Source organism: Salvelinus fontinalis, chromosome 3, assembly GCF_029448725.1.
Source record: "Salvelinus fontinalis isolate EN_2023a chromosome 3, ASM2944872v1, whole genome shotgun sequence".
NCBI lineage: Eukaryota > Metazoa > Chordata > Actinopteri > Salmoniformes > Salmonidae > Salvelinus > Salvelinus fontinalis.
The window spans coordinates 76,939,382-76,956,881 of NC_074667.1; the positions used below are offsets into that span (position 1 = coordinate 76,939,382).

The 17,500-nt window shown below is 46.6% G+C and overlaps 1 protein-coding gene across 1 annotated transcript in view; it reads right to left on the reverse strand.

The window, feature by feature from the left end:
• LOC129851497 (neurexophilin-4-like) overlaps window positions 1-17,500 on the reverse strand; it is a 74,516-nt gene that overhangs the window by 1,271 nt on the left and 55,745 nt on the right. The window contains exon 2 of the mRNA XM_055918078.1: window positions 1-778. This exon is cut by the window's left edge and continues 1,271 nt beyond it. Within this exon, the coding sequence (XP_055774053.1) occupies window positions 1-778 (778 nt within the window). The remainder of the gene's footprint in view (window positions 779-17,500) is intronic.

Below are 17,500 nucleotides of genomic sequence, written 5' to 3' on the forward strand. Positions count from 1 at the left end.
CTTTGAAAGGTTTGGCGCAGAGCCAGGCGGCGTGGGACTGAGTGTGCTCTGAGAAGCAGGTCTGAGACGGGTCGTAGAGGCAGGGCTTGGGCTTCTTGGAGCGGTTAGTCTTCTCGTACTCCACCCGGCAGTTGAAGGTCTTTACCTCCTTGGGGTCGAAGGTGGACTGGTGCGGGGTCTGTTGTTGAGTGATCTGGGTGTGAAGCTCAGGGTGGAGCTGTGCGTGGAGGCCCGGTTGGTGGTGCTGGAGAACCTCGAACTCCACTACTTTAGTTGGAGGGACGATACTCACGGAGACGTTACCGAGACTGGACGAGTTGTGGCGGAAGTAGACGGTGAACGTGCCGTTGATGTGGTCCACGATCTTCCCGGTGACCAAGAGGCTGAACTTCATGGTTTTCACGTTGAAGTAGAAATCTCCCCAGCCAAAGATCTTCTTGGTCTTCTGGGCCGTCTTCAGGGAGGGTTTGCGTTTGTTACGATAGCCTGTCTGGTCCAGGAGAAGAGACTGATTCTTTGCCCAGTCGTAAGGGTTGAGGAAGCTATAGGTGGGACTTTTCAGAGGGGGCTTCATGGGCGGGTTGCCGACCCCATCCATGCCTGTGGAGAAGATGCGGGAGGTTGTTTGGTAGGGGGGTTTAACTCCCCCTGCGGTCCCTCCTCCGGTGCCTACGGCTCTACCTCCTATGACATACGGTAGAGTCTTCATCGCCGAGCCTGCTGGACCCAGGTCTAGTCCTGGGTAGTTCTTGGCCACCTGCTTCTCCAGTCCCTGCACCTGTGGAGAGAGAGTCAGAGAGAGGGAGAGAGAAAGAGAGGGGGAGAGAGAGAGTCAGAGAGAGCGAGAGAGAAAGAGAGAGGGGAGAGAGTGGGGAAGAGAGAGCAAAAGTGAGTCTGTGTCAAGGAGATTCAGATTCAAGGTTTTAATGGACAGTATTAATTATCATTCTCATTTCATAATATGTACAGGTAACTGCCAATGCACCTTGGCATAGATTCTAGAAGTGTCTGGAACTCTGTTGCAGGGAAGCGACACACACACACGCACGCACGCACGCACGCACGCACGCACGCACGCACGCACGCACACACACACGCACACACACACACACACACACACACACACACTTACACACACACTTTAAACTCCCTATGCTCCTTTGAGACCTCTCTTTCAAAGTCACTGAGATCTCTTCTAGCCAAGGTAGCCAAAATAATGGGCACCTGGGCATTTTTATACATGACCCTAAGCATGATGGGATGTTATTTGCTTAATTAACTCAGGAACTGCACCTCTGTGGAAGCACCTGCTTTCAATATACTTTGTATCCCTCATTGTCTCAAGAGTTTCCTTTATTTTGGCAGTTACCTGTAGGTTGCTAGATGACTTCGATGGCTTTTCTTTATCCCTTGATTCAAAACATACATTTTTTAATGAACTTTGTTTGTTGTGAATGTTGTTTTACACAGTAAAGCCGATTTTACATGTGAAGGTAATGGACGGAAGCTTTGGTTAGTTCGGACAGGTGACGCGGCTTTAATCCACAAACCATAAAGTGGTTATTCACAAGAGGTGATTGACTTATCAATCACGCCACTGCCACACACACACACACGCACACACACGCACACACAGTGAAGCACTCACACACGCACGCCCCTCCCTCTACGCCCCACCCTCCAACATCAAGCGTGTCTCTTCTCTGAAGTGCTATTGTGAAGCTGTCCTTAGAATGTGACGGTTAGACGTTTAGAATTACAGCTTCTCTTTAAGGGTTACAACCCCCCCCCCCCCCCCCCCATGAGAAACGCTTGGTAATCCAGCTATAAACTATTCTCCTAATAGACAAGCAAAACAAGCAAAACCAAACCTGAAAAAAAGAAGCCAACAGCCCCCACAGTGAGAACAGACGGGTTTGTGCCAAAACTCTCCTCATTTGCAATCAATCATTTAAGCCAATAACAACCTCATGTTGCTGTTTGTCTCTTACTACTGTACTCTAAACTCACGTTAAAGGCCCAGTGCAGTCAAAAACGTGATTTTCCTGTGTTTTCTATATATTTCCACACTATGAGGTTGGAATAATACTGTGAAATTGTGAAAATGAGAATAATGGAGTTTTGGTTTTCCAGGTGACATCCCAAGATGGTAAAATACTTAATAGACCAATGAGAAAGACAGTTCCAGGCCTCTGTCAATAACAGCACATTTTCAGTTTTCCCCCTCCCCACTCAGACAACTTCCAAACAGTCCTAGCAAAATTCCTGCTCGAAAAATTACTCTTTGATTACAAGCTATTTTTGACCATTTTAATTGAAAACAATCACAGGACGGTAGTTATTAATTGTGACTCAGAAATTATTTGACATTGAATTAAAATGTCTGCATTGGACCTTTAATGTATACACTGACTGCATCACAAATGGCATCCTATCCCCTAAGTAGTGCACTATTGTTGATCAGGGCCAATACTCTATTGAAGATACGGTGCTATTTGGACACAGACACTCATTCAATCGTTATTTGTGTTGTGCAGCGAGCGCCAGCTAGCGCTACAGTACTCCAGTGGTTCCCAACTTTTTTCAGTTACTGTACCACCAAGTGTAATTTTGCTCTGCTCAGAGTACTTTTTCAATGTAACCTTTATTTAACTAGGCAAGTCAGTTAAGAACAAATTATTATTTACACTGACGGCCTACCGGGGGACAGTGGGTTAACTGCCTTGTTCAGGGGAAAAGTGACAGATTTTTACCTTGTCAGGTCGGGGATTCGATCCGGCAACTGGCCCAACGATCTAACCACTAGGCTACCTGCTGGTTAATGGCCCAACGCTCTAACCACTAGGCTACCTGCTGGTTACTGGCCCAATGCTCTAACCACTAGGCTACCTGCTGGTTACTGGCCCAACGCTCTAACCACTAGGCTACCTGCTGGTTACTGGCCCAACGCTCTAACCACTAGGCTACCTGCTGGTTACTGGCCCAACGCTCTAACCACTAGGCTACCTGCAGGTTACTGGCCCAACGCTCGAACCACTAGGCTACCTGCTGGTTACTGGCCCAACGCTCTAACCACTAGGCTACCTCATGTGCATTTTACCACTAAACCTATGGTCTCATCAGTCTTCTCAAGTACCCCAAGTGCACCTGGTTGGGAAACCCTACACGACTCAACCAGGGCCAGGGCCCATAGGGATTTGTTAAAAAGTAGTGCACTATATAGGGGATATAGGGTGTCTTTCATTCAGTTAATGTCCTGAGTTCCGCAGCGGTCTGAGGCACTGCATCTCAGTGCTTGAGGCATCACTACCGACACCCTGGTTTGAGTCAAGGCTGTATCACAACCGGCCGTGATTGGGACTCCCGTAGGGTCGGTGCACAATTGGCCCAGGGTCGTCCAGAGTTTGGCTGGTGTAGGCTGTCATTGTAAATAAGAATTTGTTCCTAACTGACTTGCCTAGTTAAATAAATAATGATCTATTTCTCCTACTTCATTAATTAACACGGGGCCTCATGAGGCTGATTTGTAAGGTGAAATGACTGGAAGTGTGTTGAGTGCTGATGAATGGTTATTGATCTGATAATGTGTTGCTGGTAGATTTTGAACACGTGCTCTGATTCCCTGGGTGGTTCGCTGTGTGTGTGTGTGTGTGTGTGTGTGTGTGTGTGTGTGTGTGTGTGTGTGTGTGTGTGTGTGTGTGTGTGTGTGTGTGTGTGTGTGTGTGTGTGTGTGTGTGTGTGTGTGTGTGTGTGTGTGTGTGTGTGTCTGTCTGTCTGTCTGTCTGTCTGTCTGTGTGTGTGTGTGTGTGTGTGTGTGTGTGTGTGTGTGTGTGTGTGTGTGTGTGTGTGTGTGTGTGTGTGTGTGTGTGTGTGTGTGTGTGTGTGTGTGTGTGTGTGTGTGTGTGTGGTCCCCCTGGGAGAGAGGACACCAGTGAACTCACAGACTCTAAATTAAAGTTAGTATGGATGGGTTTGACTAGGAGACGACCGAGAAGGCACAGCAGCTGTATCCTGTAGGTAGGTCGGCTACTGTGCAATCGCAGAGCATGTTGTGACAACGGACACACAGTATATATCACGAGCATACATAGGTTTTAGGATCATTACAGTAAAACACTGTGGCTATGCACTGTATGTACATGTACAGTAACACTTGCATGCAGAGACTAACCTACACTGACAGCCTTGTCAGCAGTGTTGTCAGGTGTCTTCAAAGTGAGGCCATCTGTCACACTAACACAATTACACTGCATTATTAGGCCTAATCATCGCAGGTCTCTCTGACACCATGGTGGTGTGTGTGTGTGTGTGTGTGTGTGTGTGTGTGTGTGTGTGTGTGTGTGTGTGTGTGTGTGTGTGTGTGTGTGTGTGTGTGTGTGTGTGTGTGTGTGTGTGTGTTGTGATGATCCTAGCGCTATTATCATCACAACACCATGGAACCTGAACCCTACTACACCTAAAGACCACGCTGGGTTTTAGGGGTCAGCGAAATAACACACACGCGCACACACACACACACACACACACACACACACACACACACACACACACACACACAGCAGCTATGAAATCCATTATGATAAAGCTAACCTGGACAAGTCATTCCCACATCAGCAGCTGCAGTTGGATCCTGAAACAGAGTGGATGTATGGAGCGCCACGGCAACGCCTTATATTATACAGAGAATGCTGCAGCAGAAGCAAACTCCTTCATCCGCTGCTCTTTGTACCCCTCTGCATCAGTGAGGAGGAGTCATTCAACGCTTACTTTATATCTGGAGTCAGTCCAGGATATTCACCCCACACAAATACAAAGAGGGTGAAGCTACACCTGTCCATCAAAATGGACTATTTAGAATCAAAGACACAGGGTAGAGGTCGCTGAGAGGTCGCTGAGAGGTCGCTGAAAGGCCGCTGATAGGTCGCTGAGAGGTCACTGAGAGGTCGGTCAGAGGTCGCTGAGAGGTCGCTGAAAGGTCATTGAGAGGTCGGTGAGAGGTCGCTGAGAGGTCGGTAAGAGGTCGCTGAGAGGTCGGTAAGAGGTCACTGAGAGGTCGCTAAGAGGTCGGTGAGAGGTCGCTAAGAGGTCGGTAAGAGGTCGCTGAAAGGTCATTGAGAGGTCGGTGAGAGGTCGCTGAGAGGTCGGTGAGAGGTCGCTGAGAGGTCGCTAAGAGGTCGGTGAGAGGTCGCTAAGAGGTTGGTAAGGGTGAAATGATCACACAGTTAGGGTTGCAAACACACACACACAGTCAGACACACTGCAACACACACACACACACACACACACACACACACACACACACACACACACACACACACACACACACACACACACACACACACACACACAGACACACACACACACACACACACACACACACACACACACACACAGGAGGAAAAGGTGGTTTATATACTTTGTTAACTGTTGCTAGTGTTGACTCGTTCTAATTTGAGACCGTTTGTTTGTGTAAATACACAGTACACTAATTACTATTAACTAACGGGTTCCACGGCCTTTGTCACGGACTTCAAAATGAGCGGACCAAGGCGCAGCATTGAGTTACACATCTTTTTAATACAAAGTGAAACTAGAAACAAAACAACAAAACTACAAAGAACGTGAAGTCGTAGTGCCCAAACACACTAACACAAACAATATCCCACAAAGCAGGTGGGAGATAGGGCTTCCTACATATGATCCCCAATTAGAGGCAACGATTACCAGCTGCCTCTAATTGGGAACCATACAAAATCACCAACATAGAAATACACATTCTAGAACCCCCCCCCCCCCCCAGTCACACCTACACCACTATAGAGAATCCAAGGGCTCTCTATGGTCAGGGCGTGACAGCCTTTTTTTAGTTCACTCAACTTTGTGTTACCTGAAATTAACACTGGCCCGAAATTACTATTTTTGGCATCTTACCTTAAAAAACAAAACAGTTTGGAACTAGTTACACACACAGCACAAATAACATACAATGATTTCAACTTACATTTCTGACAGACATGATTACATTGTGCATGTTCATTTACCCAGTAATTATTATTCAACAAGTCCTCATCTGGGACTTGAACTCACAACCTCATGGTTCATGGCATTCCCGTCTTCCTTTAAATTAGCTGCAAAAATACATGTATAAAGTAATTTCACCTGTAAAAGACTTAAGTACCGAAGGCCTACACCTGAAAAGCTGAAAATGACATCCGTCCCACTGACTCCCTCAGGTAATAATCATAAAACAAAGTGAAGTAGTAGATGTAGCTTCACACTGTGCTTCACATCAACCCAATAATCACAAGACTGAGTTCATCTCTAAGACAGGTGCATTAAAGTAATGCATCGGTGTTATTTGGCAGCACTGAGTCCACAAAACATTAAGAACACTGTCCTAATATTCAGCTGTATACTCGGTACACGGTGCAACAGTAAGTCAGGAACCTTTCACTGCTCTCTCGCTCTTGCTCTCTCTCTCTCTCTCTCTCTCTCTCTCTCTCTCTCTCTCCTCCCATTTATTTGTCAGTTTTCTTTTTTTCGGGAGGGGGATTCTGAAGATGGAGTGATTTTTCTGGTCAAATCTTGATGATGATGATGCAAGACAGGCAATTTAACAGGATTAGCAGGAGAGAGAGGAAGCTGAGGTTATTACTGTAGAGGCAAGATGAGAGGAGAACAGAGAGAGGAAGCTGAGGTTATTACTGTAGAGGCAAGAACAGAGGAGAACAGAAAGAGGAAGCTGAGGTTATTACTGTAGAGGCAAGATGAGAGGAGAACAGAGAGAGGAACAAGATGCCTTCTCTCGGGGACGTTGGAACATTGGTCCTTTAACTTCATCATATGAGCAAAAAGCATCTTAATAACACGTCGTAACAATAACACACGTTTAGTAAGAGAGGAAACAGAACAAGGTTGATGTAGAGAGCCGTTTGGAGCCTCGTGGAGCCGCGTGGAGCCGTTTGGAGCCTTGTGGAGCCGTTTGGAGCCTCGTGGAGCCGTTTGGAGCCTCGTGGAGCCTCGTGGAGCCGTTTGGAGCCTCGTGGAGCCGCGTGGAGCCGTTTGGAGCCTTATGGAGCCGTTTGGAGCCTCGTGGAGCCGCGTGGAGCCTCGTGTAGCAATGCTGTAACTCGTTATATTTGACAGAGAATTCTGCAGCAGAAGCAAACTCCTTTGTCCGCTGCTCTTTCGTCCGCTTGAGAGCAGAGTACCCCCCTTAAAGTATTAATGTTTCAGAGATAGCCGGTCTAAGTGCATACCAAGGGCCTTGGTCAACAGTAGTCCACTATATAGGGAATAGGGTGCTGGTCAGAGCTCTGGTCAACAGTAGTCCACTATATAGGGAATAGGGTGCTGGTCAGAGCTCTGGTCAACAGTAGTCCACTATATAGGGAATAGGGTGCTGGTCAGAGCTCTGGTCAACAGTAGTCCACTATATAGGGAATAGGGTATGGAACATGTGTGGTAGTATGCTGAAACCCGCCGCCACATAAATATGGAGTGAAAACAATATCATTATTTATTTTTTTTAAAAGCCTTTTTAACTGAAAACAGCCTCTGTCATCCTGTGTGTGTGACCTGTACTGTGCTGTAAATTCAGTTTTATTTTCTACTCCTTTCAAGGTTATTGGCGTGGTAATAACATGGTTTTTATCTCACATCATATAGGCCTGTCCAAGGAGGTAACCAAAAGGTTGCTGGATCGAATCCCCGAGCCGACAAGGTAAAAATATGTCATTCTGCCCCTGAACAAGGCAGTTAACCCACTGTTCCTAGGCCGTCATTGAAAAATAAGAATTTGTTCTTAACTGACTTACCTAGTTAAGTAAAGGTTAAATAAATAAAGCAACATTTGTTTATAACAAGTGTAGCCAAAGAGTTTTGTATTGTAGTGTTATAGTAACGGTTATTTACAAGTGTCATATTTTGGATTCTGTCTCACCGAGTGATTCCTTCCTTGCCTGATGATATATATTTATGATGTTGTCTCAATTCGTTGTTACAATTCAGAACTAAATGAATTATCAAAACAATTTTTGTTCTGTCTCAGTTGAGATCTAATCTAAAAGTCTGCTGGCTCACAGCGGACACATTAAGAGTTATATGTGGAGTGAGCAGAAAATGACAAATCTCATCTCCAGCCAGCCCAGTGCTCATCTCTAGTGCATTGGGGTGGTGTGTGTGTGCGTGTGCGTGTGCGTGTGTGCGTGTGCGTGCGTGTGGGGTGGTGTGTGTGTGTGCGTGTGCGTGTGCGTGTGTGTGTGTGTGGAAGGGGAATGTCCATTTGACTCCACTCAGTGACAGCAGATCAATGGTAGAGAAGAGGGCAGAGGGGAAGATAGAAATTAATTGATTGTCACAAATAAAACTCAAATTAAACAAACCAACAGCCTGGCGGGTCCAGAGCTCTGAGACAGGGCTGCGCTCATCTTCCCATTATCACTCCTCAGAGAGAGAGAGAGAGAGAGAGAGAGACACAGAGAGAGAGAGACACAGAGAGAGAGAGAGACACAGAGAGAGAGTGTGAGAGAGAGAGACACAGAGAGAGACACAGAGAGAGACACAGAGAGAGAGAGAGAAAGAAAGAGAGAGAGAGTGAGAGAGAGAGAAAGAGAGAGAGAGAGAAAGAGAGAGAGAGAGCGAGACAGACAGAGACAGAGAGAGAGAGAGACATATTTATTCTTCTATTACTCTTGGAGAGAGGCCCATGTCAGACGTCAGCTGGCAGGCAGGGGGGAAGGCCACATCCTCTGGCCGCACGCGTGCACAGACACACTCTAAGAAGGAGGATACGTTTTAAAGGATACTGTGAGTGAACTAGATGGAGGATCAGGGGACCAGACCATCATTGATCCAACACTTCCTAACATGAAAATAAATCTTAACTGTAACAGTCATCGACAGTTCAGAGGTCAATTCCACCAATCACCTTAACCTCCTAGCAAGTTAGTATGAACCCACTTCCTTCCTGCTTCATCGAACATACTCTCACTCTTCAATCACTGCGATGTGTATCCCAAATCGCACCCTATTCCCTATATAGTGTACTACTGTTGACCAGAGCTCTGACCAGCACCCTATTCCCTATATAGTGGACTACCGTTGACCAGAGCTCTGACCAGCACCCTATTCCCTATATAGTGGACTACTGTTGACCAGAGCTCTGAACGGCACCCTATTCCCCATAGGGCTTGACACTAGTGTACTATATAGACTAGGATAGGGCACCATTTTGGGACATACTGTATATACAAACACAGGGCAATGATGTATCCATCCATTCTAGTTTGACAATGATCACATAATAAAATAAGAAACTTTTTTTTATATATTTTTTTACATTTCCTTACCCCCCAAAAAGAAGAAGAAGAAGACGAAGATGAAGAAGAAGAATTGAGAAATGACATTTAATTAAAGAGAGCAAAATAAAGCCCCAAGAAAAAGAGATAAAGCAGTGGGGGAATAAGAGTGTAGAGAGAGAGAGAGAGAGAGAGAGAGAGAGAGAGAGAGAGAGAGAGAGAGAGAGAGAGAGAGAGAGAGAGAGAGAGAGAGAGAGAGAGAGAGAGAGAGAAAGAAAGAAAGAGAGGGAGAAATGAAGAGAAAAGGCAGTAAAAGTGATTTGTCAGTCCGGTGGTGTAGCTGGATTATGATGAAAATGAAAGGCACTGAGTCAGGGAGTATCAGAGAGCCGCAGCAGATAACACACAACCACAGTAAGGGGGCGGACGACGATGGAAACAGAGAGAATAAATGAGGGAGGGAGCTAGGGAGGGAGCTAGGGAGGGAGGGAGGGAGGGAGGGAGGGAGGGAGGGAGGGAGGGAGGGAGAACGAAAAAGAGGGGGAAGAGAGATGGGGAAGAGAGAAAGAGGAGTGTGGGGAAGAAAGAGGAGTGTAAGAAGAGAGAAAAGGGAGAGGAGGAGGAGAAAGAGAGAAAGAGAGAGAGGTCTAATAAGACATACAAAACAATATGAAGGAAGAATGTGAAAAAAATGGAAGAACGAAAGGCAAAATGAACACAGTACACTGTACAGAGCCTTCAGAAATGCACTGTAATGAGTTTTTCCACATTTTGTTACGTTACAGCCTTATTCTAAAATTGATTACATTTTTACAAATCCTCATCAATCTACACACAATACCCCATAATGACAAAGCAAAAACACATTTTTAGAAACTTGTTTTTTTAGTTTGCAAATGCATAAAAAAATATAAAACAGAAATACCTTATTGATATAAGTATTCAGACCCTTTGCTATGAGACTCGAAATTGAGCTCAGGTGCATCCTGTTTCCACTGATCGTCCTTGAGATGTTTCTATAACTTGATTGGACATGATTTGGAAAGGCACACACCTGTCTATATAAGGTCCTACACTTGACAGTGCATGTCAGAGCAAAAACCAAGCCATGAGGTTGAAGGAATTGTCCGTAGAGCTCCGAGACAGGATTGTATCGAGGCACAGATCTGGGGAAGGGTACCAAAAAATGTCATCAACATTGAAGGTCCCCAAGAATACAGTGGCCTCCATCATTCTTAAATGGAAGAAGTTTGGAACCACCAAGACTTTTCCTAGAGCTGGCCACCTGGCCAAACTGAGCAGTTGGGGGAGAAGTACTTTGGTCAGGGAGGTGACCAAGAACCCGATGGTCACTCTGACAGAGCTCCAGAGTTCCTCTGTGAAGATGGGAGAACCTTCCAGAAGGACAACCATCTCTGCAGCACTCCACCAATCAGGCCTTTATGGAAGAGTGGCCAGACGGAAGCCACTCCTCAGTAAAAGGCACATGACAGCCTGCTTGGAGTTTCCCAAAAGGCACCTAAAGGACTCTCAGACCATGAGAAACAAGCTTTTCTGGTCTGATGAAACCAAGATTGAACTCTTTGGCCTGAATGCCAAGCGTCACGTCTGGAGGAAACCTGGCACCATCCCTGTTAAGCATTTATTTGGGCTTCAATTTCTGAGGATGGTAACTCTAATGAACTTATCCTCTGCAGCAGAGCTAACTCTGAGTCCAAATAACTTCACAGATTGTAAAGGGTTTAAACACTGTTTTCCACGCTTGTTCAATTAACCATAAACAATGGTCCGTCATGGTCTGTCACAGCATCATCGGACTGAGCTTGTGGTCATTGCAGGCAAACTCAACTCTGTGCGTTACAGGCAAGACATCCTCCTCCCTTATGTGGTACCCTTTCTGCAGGCTCATCCTGACATGACTCTCCAGCATGACAATGCCACCAGCCATACTGATCGTTCTGTGCGTGATTTCCTGCAAGACAGGAATGTCAGTGTTCTGCCATGGCCAGCGAAGAGCCCGGATCTCAATCTCATTGAGCACGTCTGGGACCTGTTGGATTGGAGGGTGAGGGCTAGGGCTTTTCCCCCCAGAAATGTCTGGGAACTTGCAGGTACCTTGGTGGAAGAGTGGGGTAACATCTCACAGCAAGAACTGGCAAATCTGGGGCAGTCCATGAGGAGGAGATGCACTGCAGTACTTAATGCAGCTGGTGGCCACACCAAATACTGACTGTTACTTTTGTTCAGGGACACATTATTCAATTTCTGTTAGTCACATGTCTGTGGAACTTGTTCAGTTAATGTCTCAGTTGTTGAATCTTGTTATGTTCATACAAATATTTACACATGTTAAGTTTGATGAAAAAAAACGCAGTTGACAGTGAGAGGACGTTTTTTTGTTGCTGAGTTATATATATATTCCGGATTCTGCTTGTTCTGGTATTAATTAATTTCTTTCTTTTTTACTTTTTGGATTATGCGTGTATTGTTTTGTATTGCTAGGTATTACTGCACTGTTGGAGCTAGAAACAGAATAATTCCGCTGCACCTGCGATAACATCTGCAAATCTGTGTAAACAAACCAATTAACTTTGATTTGATTTGTGTGTGTGTGTGTGTGTGTGTGTGTGCTCTGAGAGTGTTCTCCAAGTTTTACCAGCGGCAACATCCCTCTAACGCTAACAGAGAGACAAGGGCTGGAGGTGATTACGATGTTAGAATGCCTACTGTACCCGTACACTGTGACTGTGATCGTGACTGGGACTGGCACAATGCAGCAGAATCAGAGCCACCAGAACTTGTCTTTCTTTCAGGAGTAACCTGAGTGACCGATAGATCAATGAACCCGTAAGCAATCATCTATCTATCTCTCAGATCAGCATGCTCCACTCAGGTGGCGGTTGGGTGGGTGGACTACAATGTCTTCACTGATGCCGCTTTACCCTGATCAATCATACTGTTGTCAGAGGAGTGAGAAGGAGAGAGGGAGGATGAGGAGAGAAAGAGGGGGAGGGAGGCAGAGGGAAGAGGTGGGGGGGGGGGGGGCATCTCTTTTGCATGCCGGATGGCAGGCAATGCATCAAAAGATGACAGCTTTCCCATTCTTCTTTAAATAAGAGTGGCAAGACTCCTGGCTGTGCTTTAAGTTTAATCATTCATCTAAATAAGTTGCAGAGAGAACCTCTCAGAGCTGGAGGCTAGAAGCCGGGCGCTAGGTGGAGGGGAGAGCTAGGCAGCCAGCCAGTGGAAGTGGAAGGCAAAGTGCAATAACAACTGACATCACACTGCTGAATTTCTCATTTGTAAGCGTGTAAACATACAGTACCAGTCAAAAGTTTGGACACACCTACTCATTCAAGGGTGTTTCTTTATTTTCTTTCTTTTTTCCCCTACATTTTAGAATAATAGTGAAGACATCAAAACTATGAAATAACACATACGGAATCATGTAGTAAGCAAAAAAGTTTTAAACAAATCTAAATATATTTTAGATTTGAGATTCTTCAAAGTAGCCACCCTTTGCCTTGATGATAGCAATGCAAACTCTTGGCATTCTCTAAACCAGCTTTACGAGGTAGTCACCTGGAATGCATTTCAATTAACAGGTGTGCCTTGTTAAAAGTTAAATAGTGGAATTTCTTTCCCGCTTAATGCGTTTGAGCCAATCAGTTGTGTTGTGACAAGGTAGGGGTAAAATACAGAAGATAGCCCTATTTGGTAAAAGACTAAGCTCATATTAAAGCAAGAACAGCTCAAATAAGCAAAGAGAAACAACAGTCCATCATTACTTTAAGACATGAAGGTCAGTCAATCCAGAAAATGTCAAGAACTTTCAAGAAGTTTCTTCAAGTGCCGTCGCAAAAACCGTCAAGCGCTATGATGAAACTGTCTCTCATGAGGACCGCCACAGGAAAGGAAGACCCAAAGTTACCTCTGCTGCAGAGGATCCGTTCATTAGAGTTAACAGTACCTCATATTGCTGCCCAAATAAATGTTTCACAGAGTTCAAGTAACAGACACATCTCAACATCAACTGATCAGAGGACACTGTGTGAATCAGGCCTTCATGGTCAAATTGCTGCAAACAAACCACTACTAAAGGACACCAATAAGAAGAAGAGACTTGCTTGGGCCAAGAAACATGAGCAATGGACATTAGACCGATGGACATTTGTGATTTTTGGTTACAACCGCTGTGTCTTTGTGAGATGCAGAGTAGGTGAACGGATGATCTCGGCATGTGTGGTTCCCACCGTGAAGCATGGAGGAGGAGGTGTGATGGTGTGGGTGTGGGGGTGATGGTGTGGGGGTGCTTTGCTGGTGACATTGTCAGTGATTTATTTACAATTCAAGGCACACTTAACCAGCATGGCTACCGCAGCACCTCCAACACACCTCCAGGCTGTGTAAGGTCTATTTGACCAAGAAGGAGAGTGATGGAGTGCTGCATCAGATGACCTGGCCTCCACAATCACCCGACCTCAACCAAATTGAGATGGTTTGGGATGAGTTGGACTGCAGAGTGAAGGAAAAGCAGCCAATATGTGCTCAGCATATGTGGGAACTCCTTCAAGACTTTTGGAAAAGCATTCCTCATGAAGCTGGTTGAGAGAATGCCAAGAGTGTGCAAAACTGTCATCAAGGCAAAGGATTGCTACTTTCACTCTCAAAATCCCATTTTTTTTATAGAAAAAATACACAAACTGGATGGTCTAAGTCCACAACAATGCTTAAACCACATCAATGTGATTGGGGGGGGGGGGGCTGTCAGGGCCTGGTTCCCCAGTGGGTGGGCCTCTGTTCATCCAGGCCCATCCATGTCTGAGCCCCTGATACAAACAGCACCTGATAATAATTGCCCATCACAAATAGCCTGCTAACCAGCACTTCGGACTAAACTTTTTCAATACCTAGTTTGCATACCCATTGTTGCCTTAGTTAGCATTTACTGATATCATACGTTGAAAAGTCTTTCATACCGGCTACTGATGTCATTCTTCTGTGAGCTGCTCCATGCCAGAACCAGTTGAGAGTTTTACACTCTTGCTTCCTGCAGATGATATTCAGCTGAAACTAGGCTGTGGATTAAAAAGTGAGTTTAAGCAATGCCTACTGAAAAAAACTTGTATACCTGGGTATAGCCTCCACTACACCACTGGCCCTTTGTGTTTTACAAAACGTGCTCTATCCTACATTAGTGCGTTGGTATTACGGTTGCTGTCCTTTCAGCATCACCAACCTGTCACACACTGAAGGCCTATAGGTTTACCACTGTCACACACTGAAGGCCTATAGGTTCACAACTGTCATACACTGAAGGCCTATAGGTTCACCACTGAAGGCCTATAGGTTCACCACTGAAGGCCTATAGGTTTACCACTGTCACACACTGAAGGCCTCTGGGTTCACCACTGAAGGCCTATAGGTTCACCACTGAAGGCCTATAGGTTCACCACTGTCACACACTGAAGGCCTCTAGGTTCACCACTGTCACACATTGAAGGCCTATAGGTTCACCACTGAAGGCCTATAGGTTCACCACTGAAGACCTATAGGTTCACCACGGAAGGCCTATAGGTTCACCACTGAAGGCCTATAGGTTCACCACTGAAGGCCTATAGGTTCACCACTGAAGGCCTATAGGTTCACCACTGAAGGCCTATAGGTTCACCACTGAAGGCCTATAGGTTCACCACTGAAGGTTCACCACTGACGGCCTATATGTTCACCACTGAAGGTTCACCACTGAAGGTCTATAGGTTCACCACTGAAGGCCTATAGGTTCACCACTGAAGGTCTATAGGTTCACCACTGAAGGCCTATAGGTTCACCACTGAAGGTCTATAGGTTCACCACTGAAGGCCTATAGGTTCACCACTGAAGGCCTATAGGTTCACCACTGAAGGCCTATAGGTTCACCACTGAAGGCCTATAGGTTCACCACTGAAGGCCTATAGGTTCACCACTGAAGGTCTATAGGTTCACCACTGAAGGCCTATAGGTTCACCACTGAAGGCCTATAGGTTCACCACTGAAGGCCTATAGGTTCACCACTGAAGGCCTATAGGTTCACCACTGAAGGTCTATAGGTTCACCACTGAAGGCCTATAGGTTCACCACTGAAGGCCTATAGGTTCACCACTGAAGGCCTATAGGTTCACCACTGAAGGCCTATAGGTTCACCACTGAAGGCCTATAGGTTCACCACTATAAAGGCTCTTAAGATATTCATGTTCCTAGAAAGGAATGTCTATATTTGGCGAAGCGTTTTGACTGAATGGATGCTGATAATGAGTTTTTTTTTTACTCCGCTGGTCTCCGGTGGTTTTGGGAAGACCGAGTCAAGACCGCGACACTCAATATGTGGTCTCGAGATCGGTCTGGAGTTCTACAACACTGGCTAAGTGACAGTGATTGATGCTCTCTGTGTTCTCAATTTATCAAGCGGCGTACGGTACCACGCTGCCACTCCATAAGAGATAAACAGCAGAAATATATATCAGAGATAAATAAAGAAGACAATAAAACATCCTATCTACAGGATTAATAGACGAATAGGAGAGAAAGGGAGGACGAGATTGGGGAGAGGAGGAGGTAGAGAAAGATATTGAGGAGAGGGGAAAAAGCAGAGAGAAAGAGATGGACGAAAAGGGGAGGAAATGGGTAGAGAAAGGGAGAAGGGGGGTTGGACATCAGCGGGATTGGGATGGGTTCGGGTAGCTCGCAACATTAGGCCTTGCTTCTGACAATACAGTCAAGTATGTTACCCAGGGTATGCGGAAGATGGGATGTTACCCAGGGTATGCGGAAGATGGGATGTTACCCAGGGTATGGGGAAGATGGGATGTTACCCAGGGTATGGGGAAGATGGGATGTTACCCAGGTTATGGGGAAGATGGGATGTTACCCAGGGTATGGGGAAGATGGGATGTTACTTAGGGTATGGGGAAGATGGGATGTTACTTAGGGTATGGGAAAGATGGGATGTTACCCAGGGTATGGGGAAGATGGGATGTTACCCAGGGTATGGGGAAGATGGGATGTTACCCAGGGTATGGGGAAGATGGGATGTTACTTAGGGTATGGGAAAGATGGGATGTTACCCAGGGTATGGGGAAGATGGGATGTTACCCAGGGTATGGGGAAGATGGGATGTTACCCAGGGTATGCGGAAGATGAGATGTTACCCAGGGTATGGGGAAGATGGGATGTCACCCAGGGTATGCGGAAGATGGGATGTTACCCAGGGTATGGGGAAGATGGGATGTTACCCAGGGTATGGGGAAGATGGGATGTTACTTAGGGTATGGGGAAGATGGGATGTTACTTAGGGTATGGGAAAGATGGGATGTTACCCAGGGTATGGGGAAGATGGGATGTTACCCAGGGTATGGGGAAGATGGGATGTTACCCAGGGTATGGGGAAGATGGGATGTTACCCATCTTCCCCATACCTGGCGCTGTGTGGACTGGACCTGTGTGGACTGGCTCTGTGTGGACTGGACCTGTGTGGACTGGTGCTGGTGCTGTGTGGACTGGTGCTGGTGCTGTGTGGACTGGTGCTGGTGCTGTGTGGACTAGTGCTGATGCTGTGTGGACTGGTGCTGGTGCTGTGTGGACTGGTGCTGATGCTGTGTGGACTGGTGCTGGTGCTGTGTGGACTGGTGCTGATGCTGTGTGGACTGGTGCTGGTGCTGTGTGGACTGGTTCTAGTGCTGTGTGGACTGGTGCTGGTGCTGTGTGGACTGGCGCTGGATGGACTGGCGCTAGATGGACTGGTGCTGATGCTGGATGAACTGGCGCTGGATGGACTGGCGCTGGATGAACTGGCGCTGGATGGACTGGCGCTGGATGGACTGGCGCTGGATGGACTGGCGCTGGATGGACTGGTGCTGTGTGGACTGGCCCTGTGTGGACTGGCCCTGTGTGGACTGGCGCTGGATGAACTGGCGCTGGATGGACTGGCGCTGGATGAACTGGCGCTGGATGGACTGGCGCTGGATGGACTGGTGCTGTGTGGACTGGCCCTGTGTGGACTGGTGCTGGTGCTCTGTGGACTGGTGCTGGTGCTGTGTGGACTGGTGCTGGATGGACTGATGCTGGATGGACTGGCGCTGTGTGGACTGGTGCTGGATGGACTGACGCTGTGTGGACTGGCGCTGAATGGACTGGCGCTGGATGGACTGGCCCTGTGTGGACTG